A 16,573-nucleotide genomic window follows, 5' to 3' on the forward strand; every position below is an offset into this window, starting at 1 on the left:
TATTTATATAATTTATAATTTATTTATATATATATACGGAGTAAGCAATAATATTGCATTAAGAAACTCCCATAGTCCCATCGCCTCCCTTTCCTGAAAAAGTCAGTCAACACCCTCCTTCTTCCGGCTCAACTCCCCACCGGCCACCTTCTCTTTTCCATCGGCTGCTGCTTGTGGTTTGTAACAGGTACCACATATTATGACTTCTTTTATTGTGTAAATTAATAATATATGAAATATAAATATATATGAAGGTTTGTTGACTATTTGTTGACTTAGTTATGATATATGTAAAGAGCTAAAGATCAACAAATTAAGTTTCTTGTAGTGTTCTTAGTTATTCGTTTTCATGGATTAAAAATGATGTGGAGACTTTTGTGAATTCATTTGACATGATGTTACGGATGCTATTTATTCATTTGCAAACGGATTCAAGAAATTACACAAGTTCTTTAGAATAATTGTATAGTTCACTCATTTTTTATTATCTTGTTTTCCAAAGTCATGCATAGTTTTAAATGATTTCGTAGGTTACTCAAATTCGTAATTTGATCCATGTATATCAAATTTGATCAACATGGTTAAAGTTAAAAATATAATGTCTATATAACTATTATGGAGTATATTTTAGGGTAAGAATTGATAGATGTTTGACAATGATAATGTATTGATGTATTTAGACACTGTTTGTTTAAATGTAGCGAGAGTTTCTTTCAATAGGATGATGAAATAGTTTGATTGGATCTTTTCATTGATTTTTTTTTTCAAAATTAATTATATACTATAAATTCCAAAAATATATGGCGTCGTATATGTCACATATAATTTGAAGAATACTCTGTAAAAAAAATCCCAAACAAAGGTTTCACGGACCCCGGCCGTTACTACATATATTGAATAACCCTTGATATTGTCAGTCAGACGTGTTAAGTATCTCACTTAGATCTTTTGATCTATTATAATTTTTAGTTTTACTAAAATAAACATAAAAAATTGCATATAAAAGTTCTGCGTTGTTTATTAAAGTGTCTAACCAGAGTATCAATATAATATAATGGGGCCTGAAAATGTCCCCCACCTTGCCCAATTCTATATGGACATTTTAAAGTGGAAGCACAAAGTCTCTTCAGTATCTTTATAAAAGATTTATAAACCAAATATTCAAATTAAAAAAATATCTTTCCCCAACTCAAAAAATGTATGTAAATTACCCAGTATTCATTCCTAACAAGAATAAAAAACTAGAGTTTCAACTATTTTTCTTATCTGATTTCTATGAAGAGTCTATATTCATTTAATATATTCCCTTTCTTTGTCCAGAGCTACGTATTCAAAATGTCTTCAAGAGTTAAGCCAACAGCAATCGGTATTGATTTGGGTACCACATTCTCGTGTGTTGCTGCTTGGTTTGATAAACACAATCGTGTTGAGACCATTCCTAATGAACAGGGTTACAATATTACCCCATCATGTGTAGCTACTAACGAGACAGAACTTTTAGTTGGTGACAGTGCAAAAAATCAAATGATCAGGAACCCTACTAATACCGTTTTTGGTAAGTTACTTTTATCAACAACATTAACATATTTACCCATCCTATGTGTATGAAGCCTCTTATACATCTATTATCATAACTTTCAGATGCAAAGCGGTTGATTGGAAACAGATTCAATGATAGCAGAGTGCAGGAGGATATTCAATCATGGCCTTTTAGGGTAGTAGAAGGGTCACCCGATAAGCCAATGATAGTTCTTGAACACAAAGGCATAAAAAAGCAATTTTCAGCCGAAGAAATTTCATCAATGATTCTAAAGCATTTGAAAGCTGCTGCAGAAGCATACCTTGGAACAACAGTGACCGATGCAGTGATCACCGTACCTGCGTATTTTAGTGACAAACAAAGACAGGCAACAAAGGATGCTGGAACACTGGCTGGCCTCAATGTGTTGCGATTGATTAATGAACCGACAGCAGCTGCAATTGCCTACGGTCTAGACAAAAGTGCTGATAGAAACCTCCCAAATGAAAAAACTGTCCTCATCTTTGACTTGGGTGGGGGAACATTCGATGTGTCGCTTTTGACTATTACAAAAGATGGAACCATTAGTGTTAAAGCGGTGGGTGGCGACACTCGTTTAGGTGGAGAGGATTTTGACAAGTCGATGGTCAAACACTGTGTACAAGAATTCAAGAGAACACAAAAGAAAGATATCAGCACAAATGAAAAAGCAATGGGGAAATTAAAAATTGCTTGTGAAAAAGCAAAGAGGGATCTGTCTTCAACAACTCAAACATCCATCGAAATTGATGCTCTATACAAGGGAATTGATTTTTCAACAAAGTTCACCCGTGCTAAATTCGAGGAGCTCAATGCAGGTTTTTTTAACACGTGCATTAAGCAAGTCGAGAAATGTTTGACAGATGGGAATGTTCAAAAGAATGATGTTGATGATATAGTCCTTGTTGGTGGGTCGACACGCATCCCCAAGGTACAACATATGTTGCGTGAGTTATTTGATTGGAAACAACTTTGTAAAAGCATTAATGCAGATGAAGCTGTGGCTTATGGTGCAGCAGTCTTGGCGGCAAACTTAACTGATAATGGCAATAAAACTGTGAAAGATATTATACTTTTAGATGTGACACCTCTGTCCCTTGGCGTTGGGGTTTGTGAATCACATATGAGTGTAGTAATCCCGAGAAACACACCAATACCTAGCATGAAAGAGAAAATTATTTATACAAGGTTTGACAATCAAACATCTATATCATTCCCGGTTTATCAAGGTGAGTGCAGCAATATAAAGGACAACATACTTCTTGATAAATTTATCCTTTACGGTCTTCCACCTGCGCCTGCCGGTCAAGAAAAAGCGAATGTTCGCTTTAACATGGATGCGAATGGCATCCTTAACGTCACTGCTGAGTCGCAATCTAATGGTAATAAAGAAGGTATAATAATTGCTGGGAGTGGAAATGTGTCCAACGATGACATTGAGAAGATGCTGAAAAAGATTGCGCTATGAAGCTGATTGTCACAGTGAGGACCAAAGGAGACCAATAATGTTTCTGTTTTCAAGTATTATCTGTATATGTATATATATGTATCTTTTACTTTTTCTACTTAAGTTTCTGACTATGATTCATGTAAATGTTAAATAATATTTATGAAAAAAAGCTATGAATGATTTGATTTCATGGCCAAAAACAGAGCAACAGAATGCAAAAAAAAGTAATGCAATCAAGAAACACAATGGAAATAACAATTTACTAATACAAATGCAAATTGCTACAAAGAATACTTGCTTAGTTGCAAATATTTTTGAAGCTGAGAGCTGACAAGAGATATTTTAAATATGTCAAGTTGAATAGTTGGTTTATATAAATACGGAGTATGTTATAAAGATGATCGAAGACTTTGTCTTTCTATCTATATAGTCATATAAAACTCTAAAATGATGATATCATCAGTTAATTACCCTTTACTTTTTATAATGATGATGACATAATTATATATTAATTTAATTAAAAAAATAATACGAAATCTTTTATAAAAGGAAATATTAATCTCTCCTAAATTGTAATTTTAATTTTTAAAAAAAAATTAAAAGGCGTTTATTATTACTTATTATTATTATTATTAATAAAAATATAAATATAAACTTTGAGCGAATTTTATTATTATTATTTACTTTTAATATAATAATTATAATTATTATATTATTAATATTTAAATACGGATTCTTTTTACGAAATTAATTATGTTACATATGTATACAAAAATACATGTCTCTATATATTTGTAAAAACACCGACAAGTTTCTTAATCAAACGGGTCATTAAAATAAATGAGTTTAACATTTACATTCATTTAATACCTAAAACATGTCATTAAATTCTTTCGTTTAAACAAACCCTTGATTTCACGGGTTATTTCACTAGTCTTTATATATCCATCTAATTTCAAATTATAGACTTCCTCTAAATGAGCTGATACTGACGGGTATATCCACCATATTTGTAGACTTCATTTTGATAGATCCACTATATTTTTACACAAATTACTAAAATTGCCTTGAATGTGTAAAAGAATAGGGAGAGGTGAGAGATAATATAAAGGGTATTTTGAGAAATGATAGTAAAACAGATCTATCAAAAAATGAATGTGAAAATACATCTCCCTTATCTATAATCTATACAGTTTATTAATGAAATTTCATGGATTGTCAATCTTTTTATACGACAAAAATAATATCCAATCCCACCCTTTTTTACAACCTTTTATTTACTCGCTTCAAATTCATGGTTAGGGGCATCACTTGGCAGCTAGACGTACAACCGCATTACTAATTTTAAGAAAAAATGATTACAAGTTCAAGTACTCAAAACGGTTATCAAATAGGTGTAGAATATACAAATTCAATCATCCATATTTAAGCAGAAAAGAATAATTTCCCAACTGACAAAACTACTTGACGCTCTCATAGTATAAAGAGAATGGCCTATGTTAGAAATAAAAAGGAAATGAACAAATCCGAGATTCCAGCATTAGCCATATGTAATATATATAGCATTAAAAACATTCAGTACATTCAGTTTATCAAAACAAATGGTATGAGAGCTTTCTGAATTTTTTTTTTTTTTAAAATAGTAATATTTTCATACTATACTAGCTTAAGACCCGCAAATTTGCGGGTTTTGGCAATGAAAATTAGAAATGTACAAATTTTGTGAATAAGATGCACTAATTGAATTGTTCCCATATTGTTAACGGATGGCCTACCTAAGACATAACAAAAACATATCAATTAAGTAAATATGTAATAGTATAAATCTGGTAGGTTTGTGGATCATAAATGTGTGCAATGACACTCATGTCAAGTGTTTTGACTTAAAAAAAGTGAAAGTAGCATGACAACAATTATAACAGCACCAATACAACAGATTTCCACAAACCGATATTTATACACACTTGAGCTGCACCTCCCTAAGAGCAACATAACATAAAGAGTGACTTATCACTAAAAGTTTTAAGGATTACCAGCGTCATACACACATGTTTCTTGAAAACTAATATCAAGATCCCAGAAGCAGCAGCCGCATCCCTGGACTGATTTGAGCTTCTAATCTTCAATGCCATTACCTTCAACCTGATCACATTCTTTACTTGGACTTGCAGCTCTTCAAGTAAATGTTTAGCACAACAAATGAATACTTTATCAAACAAATTAGCAGCTAAATGAAATCTTTATCAAACAAATTATAAAATATATATGTGAGTTTGTATTACACAAACCTTAAGAACAGGAAACAATGCAACACCAGCAAAATAGCTTAAATTTTTAATCAAATAATGTCAAACATGTTACCCAACCATTATATTCATATAAAAAAAAAAATTCACTTTAAAATTTGAAAACAACATAATATGACAAATATTTAATCTAAATACGCCTCGATACACAATCTTGGTTGTTTTTGAATCCTTCCTGTCCTCGTCCAAGATGAGCACCTTCAAACCCTGAGAGGAGAGATTCAAAGGGTTTAAAAGTCTGTCTATCTAAAGTCTCCACATTAAAATATTGACTTTACGTGTAACATCCCAACCCGTAATACAAACGACCAAGCGGAAATATCAATTAAAATTTTTTTTTTTTTTGCTGGAACAGCATATGACGCGGCGCGCCATATGGCCGCGCGGCGCGCCAAACTGGCCTGTCCAAAAAGTCATGAAATGCGAAAATGTTTGACCACTTCCCGACGTATTTAGACAAAACGCTTTTAACCATACATTAATATATGTAGAACTAACACGTTCCATTAATAAAATTAGTTTTACGAAGACCGGGCCCACATCGGCCGTTTTACGACTTTCGTACGAAAATACAAGTTTTCAACCACATGATTTGTAATACAAAATAAAGGCCGAGCATGGCGATTGGGGATACGCTACCCAATCCTAATCAATCCAAAAGCAAGCCTTCTAAAGAAACTACGCAAGTCCACTAGTCCTCGCTTACCCGAGCCTCCGCATCCATGCAATCTATAAAAAGGTCAACAACGAGAGGGTAAGCTAACGCTTAGTGAATGCAATACTTATACATATACATATGTAATTTACCTACACGCATCCACTTACAATACCATGCAAACAAAATGCATAAACGAGCTAGCAACACCAAACATACGACTAGCAACAACGTTAGTATATAAATCGCCACAATAATATACTAAATCACAACAATGCATAAATATAACAAACCGTTCCCAGCTATGGCACTACCGACTTGTAAACGACCAATAACGTCGAGTCTCACTCGTATGATGTCACCGACTTGTGACTCATCATAAGGTGTCACCGAATTGTGAATCACCATGTGGCATCACCGACTTGTGAAGCCCCACCTAGTGTCACCGACTTGTGAACACTAAGAAATGTCACCGACTTGTGACTCATCATAAGGTGTCACCGACTTGTGAATCACCATCTAGTGTCACCGACTCGTGAACACTACGAAGTGTCACCGACTTGTGAATCACTTCCCCAACTTATGGTATCACCGACTTGTGAACCATCAACCAATTACCAAAGTGGGTCACCGCCTCGTGAACCACCATGAGGTGTCACCGACTTGTGAGGCACCTAACGAGACACTACCAACCCGTAGTTCTCTTCACCCTTAACCTCAATAAGTCACCATCTTGTGACATAACGCCCAATACTCACGATGTGGCACCAAAGGCCCACATCGTGTACGAGTAAATAAACTACATACATACATGTATAAATATTCCACTCACCTTGTCGCCTTGAAGAATGCCACCGAATAATCCGCAACACATCGATGGAATGTACCTATTCCATTATCACAAACACAACAACACAATTAGGGTGGATTTACAAATCAACCCAAATTGACAACTAGTGCAATTTCGACCCAAATGCACTTCTAAGCACAAACCGCGCCCAAACTAACCAATAATCACTAACACAAGTGAGAATGGTCCTAATATGCCAATCAAACCCAATCATAGGTGTTAAACACCTATCTTGCCCAAAATGACACTTAAACCCTAATTTGACCCATAAGAAGTCAATATCGCGCCATTAGCAAGTTTTAACAACAAAACATATTTAACTCGGTTTTATACTTCAACTTAATCCATTTTAAGTTTATAAACCTTATTAAATCGACAATTGGGTCATAATCATCACCAAACCCTAATTTTGACTCTAGTCAAAGTTAGTCAACCATAAGAACCCTAATGGTTTCCAAAACATCAATAATCACTAACACTAGTGATTATACACCATTTACGAGTCTTAAACATGGTTAAATCATTAACCAACCCAAAATCCGCCAAATATCAAAATAGCAAGTTTCCATAAACCCTCTTCATCAACCAAATGGGTTTTACAACTAACAATCTCAAACCCTAACTTGAATATCAAATCTAACAAATGAAATTCGAAGTTAGAACTTACCATTACTACCAAAACGTAGCTGATGTTATGCGAGGTGTATATAAAATAGCTTTTAAATTTTACTAGGAAATACTATTAAATACGATACAATTTTACACAAGATATTTATTTATTTATAGAATGGATATACTTAAACCTTGCTACAACACTTATAGGCAGTGTACCTAATCGTACAGTAGTGTAGTTTTTAGTAAGTCAGGTTCGTTCCACAGGGAATCTTTAAACAAAGCTTAACGCTATATTAGTTTTATTTTATAAAAATACAAATATATATATAAGTAATATTATTATTATAAGGGGGGGGGGGGGGGTTTACCGTTTAATGACCGGTTTGTCGATTTTAAAAAACTTTAGTCGCAGTTAAAACCTAAAAATAAATATAACTTAATTTAAAGCGTAAAGTAAATAACGATAATGAAAGTGCGATAAAATAAAATTGCGATAATTAAAAAGTACGATAATTAAAAGTGCAATTAAATACAATAACAATAAATAAAAGTACGATAATTAGAAGTGCAGTTAAATATAAAATAAAGGAAATTAAATATGAAATAAAAGAATTATGCTTATTTAAACTTCCGTAATCATGATGTTTGACGTGTTGATTTTAGTTTTATGCCCATGGGTTAATTGTTTTTTGTCCTGGATTATTTAATATGTCCATACGGATTTGTCCATAATAGTCCATCAGTCATAAATATAAAGAGCGAAAGCCTTCGTCAAATTATTCTTATTCCCGAAGTCAAATATTCCAACTAATTGGGGATTCGAATTGTAACAAGGTTTTAATACTTTGTTTAATGAATACACCAGGTTATCGAGTGCGTGTAAACCAAGGTTTTACTACTTTGTTAACAATTACACCAATTACCCTTGAATGTAATTCACCCCTGTTTCAACAAGTCTATTAACTATTAATCCAGTTCCGTGTCCGGTAAAATGAATAATTATTGGTATTTATAGATATCCCGCCCACCGTACCCAGTCAAGCGTATGTGGTTATATATAAATACGTCGAATTATAAATTTGTATATTAAATTAACAAGGTATTGTTTAGTTAATATAAAACCCATTAATAGCCCATAGTCTAATTTCCACAAGTGTCGTTCTTTTATCCAAACCCCAATTATGGTACAAAGCCCAATTACCCAATTTTAGTAATTAGTCCAACATCATGATTACTTCGGATTAAATAAGCATAATAATAACTTAGCTACGAGACATTAAATTAAAAAAGTTGAACATAACTTACAATGATTAAAAATAGCGTAGCGTTACACGGACAGAATTTCGACTTACACCCTTACAACATTCGCTAACATACCCTTATTATTAGGATTTAAAATTAAAATTAAAATTAAAATATAAATATATATATATATATATATATATATATATATATATATATATATATATATATATATATATATATATATATATATATATATATAGATATATATATATTGAGAGAGAGATAGATTATGGATATTTTTTTACGATCAGAATGTGCGAGCTTTATAGGCAGTTTCAGTTTTTGGGGCTCCGCGACTCGCGTAATTTTTTCACTACAAACTCCACAACTCGCGGAGTTCGTATTTCCAGCTCACACAGCCTTGGCTGCTAGCTTGCCGACGGTTTATAATATATTATATAATATATAAATAATTATAAGAATTATTTAAATATTATATTATATTTATGTGCATAGTTGACTTGTAATTTTTAGTCCGTTGCGTCGAGCGTTGAGAGTTGACTCATGTCCCGGTTTCGGATTTTCGAACGTCCTTGCGTACAATTTAATATCTTGTACTTTGCGTTTTGAATCTTGTACTCTTGTAATTCTGAGACGTTTCTTATGAATAATTGGAACCTCTTTGATTGTATTTTGTACTTTTGAGCTTTTTGGTCGTTTGCATCTTCAATTCGTCGAATCTATCTTTTGTCTTCACCTTTTATTATTTAAACGAATATCACTTGTAAATAGAACAATTGCAACTAAAAGCTTGTCTTTCTTGAGGAATAATGCTATGAAATATATGTTCGTTTTTAGCATTATCAAATATTCCCACACTTGAGCGTTGCTTGTCCTCAAGCAATATAGTCTTGAAATACTAGAATCACTTCTTTATTCTTCACACTTTGTACATCAGTGATTTCTTTACGGCAGTATAAACAATGGTAGTAACGATGTGGTTTACAGTCCCACATGACTATAAAATTTAGATCCTTTAAGGAAATTGGATCTTTATGAAAACATTTGATCTTTTGAAAATTAAATCTAGTTTTTACCCTAGATAAGTTTTTCGGAATAACCCTTCACTGGTGTTTGCAAAATATTTTTGTGGGTTTGGTGGGTTTTAAATTTGAAAATTTTAGCTCAAAACTTGCGGTTTTGTGTTACCCACTTGCTAACCTTGTATTAGGAAAGCAACACGTCCAGTATACTTGCTCCGAATATTACCTTTAGATAAACTACCGTCCGGTTGTAAAGGAAAGCGTTGAACAAGCAACTGTTAAGGCAATGTCCCCTGATATGCTTTTAATTATGGTCTTATAACGTGTCGGACGCAATTACTATCCTTTGTAGGAGCAATAGTAAAGCTCACCCTTATAATTTTCCAGTCTGGTACAAGGTCCTGTCTTTGACCATGCTATGCAACCACCGTTCTTACGGTTGACACCCGATTTGGTTCAGGTGACCTAATGAATTCCAGGTGAATTCCTAGGATTTTACGTTCAATGGTAATGAACGCATTGAAAATGGGTTTTCAGAAAACAAATCGGTTTGTAATTTTGATCAAAATATTTTCTCGTTCAAGCTCTAGTTTAGATATCATCGAATTCCATGAGTTTGAATTCTCAATCTTTAAGGTCAATCTCAAGGATTGAGTAATATCAGTCTTAAAAGCTGATTTTTTTGATCTTTAAGGAGATTATCCTTTCTGGGGGTCTGATTCATTAGTCTTATCCAGCTAATTTGCACGACGCCCTCCCCATTGTACGAGATAAATCCTTCTCATGGTTAGGATAAATCTGACCACTTGGCGACCCTGTTTGATGCTGAGGTCCGTGGATTTCCTGCTGATTTTAGAGATGACTTTTCTAGATTTTTCGTCAACCTACAGCTGGTCTGGACGACAATTTCATGACCTAAATCAAGAAGCGCGTTTCGTTTTCGGAAGACTTTACTTCCTTTTAAATGATGGAATTGATTCATCGTGTATATCCATCTTTCTTACAGTAAATTGGGTAAAACTTTTTAGTTTAGTCCAAAACAAAAGTATTTTCAATTATTTGTACAAAAATATGTGATATATGTTTTAAATAACTTGGTGAATTTTTCCACACTTGGCTTTTATTTTTCCTTTTTGTTCTCCTCTATTCCATTTTAAATGAATTCTAACATTTTGGTTTGTTTCTCAATTTATGTCATTTCCGTGGTAACAATAATTTCGGTGTTAACACCTAGTTTTATTGTTCATAAATATGTATAAACATAATTTTGAGTTCATTTAATTGAAAATTTTGAAAAATTTTACTAGAATTGGGTAGTCAGTATATAAGACTAGGGCTGTTCTTTGTTATCAGAGAACACTAGATTCTAATACAACTACTGCTTTACTAGTATTTTTAATGGTATAGATTCTAATACAACTACTGCTTTACTAGTATTTTTAATGGTAACCAAGTGTATAAAGTAAAAATTTTAAAATCCGAAAGAATTTAACCCCTTCACACACTTAAGATCTTGCAATGCCTTCATTTGCAAGAAATCAGTAACAATTTAAATTATTGAGGGTGATTTGTAGCGACCCGACCAAATCGTCATTGACGGCGCCGTCTACTTAGGTCCCGTTACGTGGTCATAAGTCTTTAAAACAACGTTTGACCAAAAGATATGTCGCCTTCATTTCAAAATAAAGATTGTTCCCAAAGTTTACAAGAATTGTTCAACCAATAGTTAAGTTACAACGTTATAATACGAATGAAATCTAGGCGACACGGTTTAAAGTAAGGTCAAAAGACGCTCCATGAAATGCACATATACTCGACATCCAATGCAAGTATCAAATAATGAGCGGAAGCATGTATCATGTATCGTTCAAGGACCTGAGAAAAACATAGAAATCTGTCAACGAAAACGTTGGTGAAATCATAGGTTTAAGTAAGTAAGTACAAGTGAACCACAAGATTTGCATCAATGAAATAATAGTAATACATTCCAAAAGTTTGTTTCACGAGCACCCAATTATCAATGCTTAACGTTTCCTTCCATTGAACCCCATCACTTAGTGCTAGAACATACACTGTTTCTCGAAAATATATTTCATTCGTAAACGGTAGCGAACCGTTTGAATGAGGGTTTGTCAAACCCATATGGATCCATACAACATAAGTTCTCGCTTACACCCGGCAAGTGTAACTAATGATAATCGAATTGAGGATTTTGTTCTAAACTCGTATGTAGAATGTTTGTTTTCCTGTACTTGTGTTCACTTAGTTCAAAAGAATCGTTTATGTTTTCTCATCCCAAATATAAGTTCAAAAAGAGTAAAAGTGGGACTATGATCTCACCTTGAGTGCACGAGTAGTAAAGTACTTCAACAAGTAAACGTGTGCAAAGAACAATGCTAGTCTTGACCTAAACAATAGGTTGTATCAATAACGGTAAACACGATAGGTCAAAGATGTTCAATTAGTCCTATGGCTCGTTACGACTCGATTATTTAGCATGTGAAATCAAATTGCCAAGTTTCATGCAAGATACAAGTATATAAATAAGTTAGGAAGGTTGCATAATCATTTGGTTAAGTTTGACAAAAAGTCAAACTTTGGTCGGTCAAAGTCAACGAAAGTCAACACGTTCGGGTCGGGTTCCGAACTATTTTTCTAATCTTAGAAATCATATATGAGCATGTTGGCCAAGTTACATGTTAATCGGAGGTGCGTAGCATGCCAAACATTATTCAAAAATTGACCAAGTTGGACAGAATTCTGGCCAGGCCATTTGGCGCGCCGCGCGGGGTAGGGGCGCGCCGCGCCACCCTCTGTGCAGGTCTGATTCTGTTTTTCCAAAGTATGCACGAGCCAAAACCTTTTCCAACCCAACTCTTGACCCGCAAACACTTATAATGCCTATTATATATCGTTGGAAAGGTATTTTGACGAGGAATACAACTAAGTACATTTCATCAATCAAACTTCCACTTACAACAACCAAAAACTGTAATTAAACATTCATAATCAAAGTTTAAGTTCCAAAAACGCATTTTATGATTCGGGCAACCAATTTACATGTACGTTATGCCATTTCGAAGGTAATCAAACACACATTGCAACAAAACACTTAACAACAATATCTCATAGCATTTGACGCATCAAAAGTTCATGTAAAGCTCATCAAACCCTAATCCAAAATCACAAATTCAACAATCTTGCATATGAAACTAATCCATGTCAACCTACATACCAATTTGAAGCTAGTGATGTTAGGAACACAATTAAAACATGAACTTTCATCATTCAACAACATATGAACACCTAAAACTCAAGATTAAGCAAGCATTCTTTCAATATGAACTAGTTACATCAAAATATCAAAAACGAGCATACAAATCACATAAACAAACTAGACTCGAGCCATAGACACTAATTAACAACCTTATAACTTAAAAATCTCAAGAACACAAGAATTAGTGATTTTAGAAAGTTACCCAAAATTGATGAAATCGGTATGGAAACGAAGAGGAGATCACGAGGAGTTCAAATATGCAATTTGTTTTGATCGAATCCTCCTTGAACGAATTTAGATGATGATTGAAGGTTTGAGGGTTTGAGAGGAAAAGGTGAAGTATTATTTTGGGGGAGGTGATAGAATGAATGGAGAGGAAAGAGTTGACTAGTTGACCTAGTCATCTCTTTCTCCATTTGGCAACTTTAGTCCCTCAACTTAGGAACCGGGTACGGGAATTACCTAAACGAGATAATTCAAACGCGTATTAACGAGATGTGTTATGAACATATAACGGAACTTAAATAGTTAAACGGAAAAGTAAATGGAAAAAGGCGGGATGTTACATTACCTACACCTTAAAAGAAATTTCGTCCCGAAATTTAAGTAGGCGTAGTAGTCGTTGTTTCTTCCTCGAGATCTTGCGTTTCCGAATTCACGAATAGATGAGGATACTTCCTTTGCATTTGATCTTGTCTTTCCCAAGTAAACTCGGGTCCTCTTTTGGCATTCCAACGAACCTTGACAATCGGGATTCGGCTTTGTTTCAATGTCTTGACGGAGGTGTCCACAATTTCAACCGGTTCCTCCACAAAATGAAGTTTGTCATCAATAGTAAGTTCTTCGAGAGGGATGACGATATCGGGTTCGGCAAGACACTTTTTCAAGTTAGATACATGGAAGGTAGGATGAACGGAGTTCAATTGAGGCGGAAGATCTAAACGATAAGCAACGGTTCCAATACGCTCCAAGATTTCGAAAGGACCAATATACCGCGGATTTAGCTTCCCGCGTTTCCCAAAACGGATTACACCCTTCCAAGGTGCGACTTTTAACATTACTCGGTCACCGACTTGAAATTCAAGATCGTTGCGTCGTTTATCGGTATAGCTCTTTTGACGACTTCGGGCCGTCCTAAGCCTATCTCGGATTTGAACGATTTTCTCGGTGGTTTCGTGAATGAGTTCGGGTCCGGTGATTTGCACGTCGCCTACCTCGGCCCAACAAAGAGGTGAACGACATTTGCGGCCATATAGCGCTTCAAAAGGTGCGGCTTTAATACTCGCGTGATAACTATTGTTGTAAGAGAACTTGGCGAGAGGTAAGTGCTTGTCCCAAGCTTTTCCGAAATCAACCACGCAAGCTCGTAACATGTCCTCTAAGGTTTGAATTGTACGTTCGCTTTGTCCATCGGTTTGAGGATGATATGCGGTGCTCATGTCTAAACGTGTTCCCAACGCTTCTTGCAATGTACGCCAAAATCTAGAAACGAAACGGCCATCTCGGTCGGAGATAATCGATAAAGGTACACCGTGTCGGGCTACGATCTCCTTAATGTAAAGTTGTGCAAGTTTCTCCATTTTGTCCGTTTCTTTCATGGCAAGGAAGTGTGCGGATTTGGTGAGACGGTCAACAATAACCCAAATGGTATCATAACCGCCCGTCGTTTTTGGTAGTTTGGTGATAAAATCCATCGTTATCCCTTCCCACTTCCATTGCGGGATCTCGGGTTGTCGAAGTAGTCCGGACGGTCTTTGGTGTTCGGCTTTGACTTTGGAACATGTCAAACACTTGGAAACATAAGTAGCTACTTCCCTTTTGATATTCGGCCACCAATATAGCTGTTTAAGGTCGTGGTACATCTTATTGGCACCGGGGTGAATCGAGTATCGTGACTTATGGGCTTCATCTAAAATAAGGCTTCGTAGGTCCCCATAACTAGGCACCCAAATTCTTCCGGCGAAATATCGGAGTCCGGTTTCTTTAACTTCGAATCGAGAGGTGAGGACGTTCAAGTGTTCGAGAGAGATGTTTTCATCCTTAAGAGCCTCATCTTGGGCTACCCGAATTTGGCTATTAAGGTTTGTGTGGATGGTGATGTTTAAAGCTCGGACACGGAGAGGCACCACTCTTTCTTTTCGAATTAAGGCATCGGCTACTACATTTGCCTTCCCGGGATGGTAACGAAGCTCGCAATCGTAATCGTTCAAAGTTTCAATCCACCGTCGTTGTCTCATGTTTAGTTGCTTTTGATCGAAAATGTGTTGGAGACTTTTGTGATCGGTGAAGATAGTACTCTTGGTTCCATAAAGATAGTGTCTCCACATTTTAAGTGCAAAGACGACGGCTCCGAGTTCGAGATCATGTGTCGTATAGTTTCGTTCATGAATTTTAAGTTGTCGAGAAGCATAAGCAATGACTTTCGTTCGTTGCATCAATACACACCCAAAACCATGTTTTGAGGCATCGCAATATACAACAAAGTCATCATTGCCTTCGGGAAGTGACAAGATAGGAGCGGTGGTTAGCTTCGTTTTCAAGATTTGGAATGCGGATTCATGTTCGGTCGCCCAAATGAATTTCTTTCCCTTGTGAGTCAAGGCGGTTAGAGGACGTGCAACCAAAGAGAAATTTTCGATGAATCTACGATAGTACCCGGCGAGACCCAAAAATTGACGAATGTGAGTAGGAGTAGTAGGAGTCTCCCATTTGCTAATGGCTTCGATTTTCGATGGATCGACTTTAATACCTTGGTCACTTACAACATGACCAAGAAATTGAACTTCCTTTAACCAAAATTCACACTTGGAGAATTTGGCATAGAGTTGTTCTTGTCTTAAAAGTTCAAGCACAAGTCGGAGATGTTGTTCGTGCTCTTCTTCATTTTTAGAATAGATCAATATGTCATCGATGAACACAATAACGAATTTATCGAGATACGGTTTGCACACGCGGTTCATAAGATCCATGAACACCGCCGGTGCGTTAGTGAGACCAAATGGCATGACAAGGAATTCATAACTACCATAACGAGTTCGGAAAGCGGTTTTGGAGACATCTTCCCCCTTAACCCTCAATTGATGATAACCCGAGCGGAGATCGATTTTCGAATATACACAAGACCCTTGTAGTTGATCAAAGAGGTCATCGATGCGAGGAAGAGGATATCGGTTCTTAACCGTCAATTTATTTAGTTCGCGATAATCAATGCACATTCGTAGGGATCCGTCTTTCTTTTTAACAAACAAAATCGGAGCGCCCCAAGGTGAATGGCTAGGTTGGATAAAACCACGATCAAGTAGTTCTTGGATTTGACTTTGCAATTCTTGCATTTCAGATGGAGCGAGTCTATATGGTGCACGCGCTACGGGTGCGGCTCCCGGAATAAGATCGATTTGGAATTCAACCGGTCGATGAGGCGGAAGACCCGGCAATTCATCGGGAAATACATCGGAATAGTCACTAACAATTGGCACATCATCGATGTGCTTCTCATCGGACTCGACTTTCTTAACGTGGGCAAGGATCGCAAAACAACCCTTACGAAGTAGTTTTCTAACTTTAAGGCACGAAA

General features: G+C 35.5%; 1 protein-coding gene across 1 annotated transcript; it reads left to right on the forward strand.

Moving 5' to 3' along the window:
• The first annotated feature begins 1,335 nt into the window (after positions 1 to 1,335).
• Positions 1,336 to 3,026, forward strand: LOC139853798 (heat shock cognate 70 kDa protein-like). Its single transcript, XM_071843152.1, has 2 exons — positions 1,336 to 1,555; positions 1,642 to 3,026. Exons 1-2 carry the CDS (start codon positions 1,336 to 1,338, stop codon positions 3,024 to 3,026), a joined length of 1,605 nt encoding a protein of 534 aa, XP_071699253.1.
• Positions 3,027 to 16,573: the final 13,547 nt, after the last annotated feature.

The sequence above is a fragment of the Rutidosis leptorrhynchoides genome, chromosome 6 (assembly GCF_046630445.1).
Source record: "Rutidosis leptorrhynchoides isolate AG116_Rl617_1_P2 chromosome 6, CSIRO_AGI_Rlap_v1, whole genome shotgun sequence".
Taxonomy (NCBI): domain Eukaryota; kingdom Viridiplantae; phylum Streptophyta; class Magnoliopsida; order Asterales; family Asteraceae; genus Rutidosis; species Rutidosis leptorrhynchoides.

Coding starts and splice junctions, on each gene's coding strand:
- LOC139853798 (XM_071843152.1), top strand. CDS start 1,336: ATGTCTTCAAGAGTTAAGCCAACAGCAATCGGTATTGATTTGGGTACC. Junction 1,556..1,641: donor CCCTACTAATACCGTTTTTG/GTAAGTTACTTT, acceptor CATAACTTTCAG/ATGCAAAGCGGTTGATTGGA.